This window comes from Nanorana parkeri, unplaced genomic scaffold, assembly GCF_000935625.1.
Source record: "Nanorana parkeri isolate BGI_ZX_2015 unplaced genomic scaffold, ASM93562v1 scaffold2304, whole genome shotgun sequence".
Lineage (NCBI taxonomy): Eukaryota > Metazoa > Chordata > Amphibia > Anura > Dicroglossidae > Nanorana > Nanorana parkeri.
The window spans coordinates 133,568-138,822 of NW_017308572.1; the positions used below are offsets into that span (position 1 = coordinate 133,568).

At 55.3% G+C, this 5,255-nt stretch overlaps 1 protein-coding gene across 1 annotated transcript; it reads left to right on the forward strand.

Annotated features, from left to right (window-relative positions):
• Positions 1 to 2,652: 2,652 nt before the first annotated feature.
• Positions 2,653 to 4,307, forward strand: LOC108801336 (glycine-rich cell wall structural protein-like). The gene is made up of 2 exons (XM_018573262.1): positions 2,653 to 2,722; positions 3,298 to 4,307. Exons 1-2 carry the CDS (start codon positions 2,653 to 2,655, stop codon positions 4,305 to 4,307), a joined length of 1,080 nt encoding a protein of 359 aa, XP_018428764.1.
• Positions 4,308 to 5,255: the final 948 nt, after the last annotated feature.

Here is a 5,255-nt window from a genome sequence, read left to right on the forward strand (position 1 = left end):
GGGGGGCGGCTTAGGGGGACAACAAAGAACATTCCTACAAGCAGCGCCGACTTCTTCATCCAAACATAACTCATTAATTTGGAGAGGAGGAAATAATAAAAGCCGGTCGGGGTTCCGGGGCCACCTGAAGGCAGAATTAGAAGCTCCATTCAGGGAAGGGATTGAAGATCCATGTGAAAGACGTGATTGTAGAGTCAGCGGACAGGAGGGCTCCGACCCCTCCGACCCCCTCCCCCGAGATGGACAGGAACCAGCAGAGGGAACTGGACTCGCATCAAACAAGCGCAGAGGTCCAGATGGGCCCACAAGGTGCCACGCATTCCGGTCCCTGTGGGAGATGAGGACGGGACCGAGGAGCACACTGAGCCCAGAACATCAACGCCGATCACTTCCCGAACAACGAATAACAGAGAACGTTCTAGAAGCCAAAATACACAAAATGTTACTGAGGAAAGGACCGCGTCCATCCCGTGTCCATCCCCCGTGTATCCCGCATACATCCTCCATACATCCCACGTCCATCCTCCATACATCCCCCATACATCCCTCGTGCATCCCGCATACATCCTCCATGCATCCCGCATACTTATCCATACATCCCTCATGCATCTTGCATACATCCCGCATACATCCTCCATGCATCCCGCATACATCCCCCGTCCATCCCGCATACATCCTCCATACATCCCCGTGCATCCCGCATACATCCTCCATACATCCCCCATGCATCCCCCGTCCATCCCGTGTCCATCCCCTGTGCATCCCGCATACATCCCCGTGCATCCTGCATACATCCCCCGTGCATCCCGCATACATCCTCCGTGCATCTCGCATACATCCCCCGTGCATCCCGCATACATCCTCCATACATCCCCTGTGCATCCCGTGTCCATCCCGCACACATCCTCCATACATCCCGCGTACAACCCACGTCCATCCCCCGTGCTTCCCGCATACATCACCATACATCCTGCGTGCCTCCCACATACATCCCCGTGCATCCCGTGTCCATCCTCCATCTATCCTGCTTACGTCCTGCATACATGCCCTGTACATCCCCCCGTGCATCTCCCATACAACCCGCTTAAATTCCGCACACATCTCCCGTACGTCCCGCATACATCCCACATACATGCCACGGACAGATGGTGAAGGTCTGTACCGCTTCACTCACTGAGCCACACGAAGGTGTTGGGGTGACGTCCGATCCCTGTATTGTACAGCTCGGAGGACACAGGGGAGGTTCATATATAACTAAAGACAAAACTTTATTTATATAGAATAGGTAACAGCTGAAGTTGAAATGCAGGCAGGTCATGGCTGGTGGGAGGGGCCAGCAGGGTGCAGTACATAGCTTCCTGAAAACATCACAGCACCCTGCCTCAGTACTCCTCTCACAAGCCCTCAGCCCTGATGCAAGCAGTGGACTGGCTCTTGGGAGGAGTTATGCAAATATCAAAATGCCTTGATGGGCGGGTGTCAGTCTGGAGGAGTGGGCGTTCCTAGACAGGATGTATTTGCATGCAGAGCGCCCTAGGTAACGCCCACATGTGATGCTGAGCCTCCATGATTGAAAGAACTGAAATACAATGACTGAAAGGGGGCGGGGACAGGGACAGTGAGGCTGGGGAGGATATTGCTAGATGATGCTGGATGTCCTCCAGCCAGGAAATGGGGCGGGCTCTATCTGACTTGCTGCAGCTTCTAATGTACATTGTGAGGCGCTCCCAGTGTGCAGTGACATCAGAGGAAGAGGAGGAGCCGGTACAACTGTGCAAGACTGAAGAAGGGGGCGGAGTTCTTTCAATTTAAATTGATGAACTAAGAGAATGAACGTATAGAGCAGAACCCGGTTCTGTGACATCACACGTCAGCATTAGAACATGGATGAGCAACTGGAAATGAACATACAAGTCAGAAGCGTCTCCCCCATTGAGGACAGCGTTCACGTGATGGATAACCTGAATATAATATTCTGACCGGAGTCGGGGAATGTAACGAATATGTTTCTTTAAAGTTACAAAATGTTCTTCCAACTTGTAATTTTGTACAATTAATACCGACGCAGCACATCCTGCCGATGGACCTGAACCTAATACCTTAGAGGCCCGAGGGTGAAAGTGACTTTGTCTTGCGATGGTCGTAAGCTAATTAAAAGCTCGTTCGATCTGCCCATCTCAGACAGGCAGATCCTACTTGCGATCATCGAAAACACGCCCCCCTGAGGGGCGGGGCTTCCGATGACCGCAATGCTGAATGGGCAGTGTGCGCATGCGCAGTTGTCGAACGAGCAGGCTAGAAACCAGCCGATAATCGCAAGGTGTATGGGCACCTTTAGGGTCCCTTTTATATTTTTTATTGCCGATTGTTTTCTTTTCATTTCCTATTTTGAAGTCCGGTGCCACCTGGGACAGGAAGTAAGGACAAAACTCCCTGACACGGCAACGACAACTTCTTTATCCAAATATACATCGATTCATTTGGAGAGGAAGAAATAATAGACTGTCGGAGCTCCGGGGCCACCTGAAGGCAGAATTAGAAGCTGCGTTCAGAGAAGGAATTCACTACCAAAATGTTGAAGATCCCTTGTGAAAGGCGTTATTGTATGAATCAGCGGACAGGAGGGCTCCGACCTTCCCCCACCCCCCCGAGATGGACAGGAACCAGCAGAGGGAACTGGACACACATCAAACATTTGCAGAGGTCCAGATGGGACCACAAGGTGCCACGCATTCCAGTCCCTGCGGGAGATGAGGACGGGACGGAGGAGCACGCCGGTCACACAAGATAACAAACATGTTTATTTAAAGCTACAAAATGGCAATTTCATTCAACTTGTAATTTTGTATTTTGTACAGAACTGCAATTAATACCGACACGGCACATCATAGAACCGAATCTAATGCCATGAGGCCCGAGGGTGAAAGTGACTTTGTATATTGTTATTGCCGATTGTTTTATTTTCATTTCCTATTTTGAAGTCCGGTGCCACCTGGGACAGGAAGTGAGGACGGATCTCCCTGACACAGGGATACATCTGATGGTGTTTCTGAGTCTCCGCTGAACTATTCAGCAGTTTAAAAAACAAAAACTGATGGGTATGATCAGAAGATTTCCGATATTTCATCCATTGTTTGGAGATGTTGTTTGTTAATTTTAACATTTACAATGAAGATGAAATGAGGGATTGGATGAGGTGAATGTCTTCTTCTGTCTCAGCAAATTTCAATGTCTTTGACTGGTGATTGTACATGCGTTGAATGAATTTTGCCTCCATGGCGTGTGTGGGGTGATCAGTCCTGTGGGGTGATCAGTCCTGTGGGTGTGGGGAGACCTCTGGAGGGACGGCAGGGAGACCTCTGGAGGGACGGCGGGGGGACCTCTGGAGGGACGGCGGGGGGACCTCTGGAGGGACGGCGGGGGGACCTCTGGAGGGACGGCGGGGGGACCTCTGGAGGGACGGCGGGGGGACCTCTGGAGGGACGGCGGGGGGACCTCTGGAGGGACGGCGGGGGGACCTCTGGAGGGACGGCGGGGGGACCTCTGGAGGGACGGCGGGGGGACCTCTGGAGGGACGGCGGGGGGACCTCTGGAGGGACGGCGGGGGGACCTCTGGAGGGACGGCGGGGGGACCTCTGGAGGGACGGCGGGGGGACCTCTGGAGGGACGGCGGGGGGACCTCTGGAGGGACGGCGGGGGGACCTCTGGAGGGACGGCGGGGGGACCTCTGGAGGGACGGCGGGGGGACCTCTGGAGGGACGGCGGGGGGACCTCTGGAGGGACGGCGGGGGGACCTCTGGAGGGACGGCGGGGGGACCTCTGGAGGGACGGCGGGGGGACCTCTGGAGGGACGGCGGGGGGACCTCTGGAGGGACGGCGGGGGGACCTCTGGAGGGACGGCGGGGGGACCTCTGGAGGGACGGCGGGGGGACCTCTGGAGGGACGGCGGGGGGACCTCTGGAGGGACGGCGGGGGGACCTCTGGAGGGACGGCGGGGGGACCTCTGGAGGGACGGCGGGGGGACCTCTGGAGGGACGGCGGGGGGACCTCTGGAGGGACGGCGGGGGGACCTCTGGAGGGACGGCGGGGGGACCTCTGGAGGGACGGCGGGGGGACCTCTGGAGGGACGGCGGGGGGACCTCTGGAGGGACGGCGGGGGGACCTCTGGAGGGACGGCGGGGGGACCCCCTGGGAGGTTGGTAGAAGTAAAGCAGAAGGGCGTAGAGCCGTCACACGTCGCTGACCACAATCCACCCAGAAAGGGGAATTCCACCAACTGTCTTCTAGGAAAGACTCGAAAAACCTGACACAGCACAGAGCACATAGTCCATGCGTGTCCTGATCTACACTACCATGCCCATCATACCCCCAACATCCCCCACCCACCAGACAGAATACAGAACTTCTATAGCTCAGAGTATTGGAGTTCTGGAATCTTTATTCGCACTTTAGCTGCATCTGGCAGTGAGGCCTCAATATCTTACTCTCTATGTCGGTCTCTTCGCCGGGGTTCCTCCATAACGCACATGATCACACGTCATAGCACACCTTATCACGCATGCTTTGGCGCACCGCTGTGCTGTGACTGGACCGGGCCCCAGTAATAACAATTGATTGACGTGGATTGGCCCCCCTCCCGTCTCGCCGCTCTCTGGGAACATTGCTGCAGTTTTTGGACGGAGACGTGTTTGTGGAGTGCCGGGTTACCATGGAAACCGTGATTACCATCCGCAGGCAACGCACAAGAGCCGGGCACAATGCAACCGCCGTCAAAACTCCACCCACCCTCCTCTATTCTGAGGGACAATGAAGAGCGCCGGCCGGTGATCGTCCTATCAGGACGCAGCGAGGATGAAAGCCGGTTTCCTGATGATTTCATATCCGAAACTTCCCACCATCTGTGAAATCCAGAGAGCTCCGCCATCTCCATGAACACCCTTCCGTTATAGGGTAGAGGAGAGGGGGAGGTGTTCTGTAGTCCTGCCCAAAGGTTACAACACAGCTCCATAAATACAGCACAGTGAGTGAGTGTTGTCACCCTAGGGCAGGCCAACAAAATGCTTCCCCTTATATAGATGAGCGGAGGGGAAGGTGTTTCGTAGTCCTGCCTTAGGGTGACAACACTCACTCGCTGTGCTGCCTTTATGGACCTGCGTTGTCATCTTAGGACAGGACTACAGACCCCCTCCCCCTTTGTTATAGAGATGAGCAGAGGGGGACAACACCACCCCAAGGCAGGACTACGATACATCCCC

Excerpts from the sequence above, each read along its gene's own strand:
- LOC108801336 (XM_018573262.1), top strand. The coding sequence starts at position 2,653 with ATGGACAGGAACCAGCAGAGGGAACTGGACACACATCAAACATTTGCA. Across the intron at positions 2,723-3,297 it reads GGTCCAGATGGGACCACAAG|TCCTGTGGGGTGATCAGTCC; the intron begins GTGCCACGCATT and ends TGGGGTGATCAG.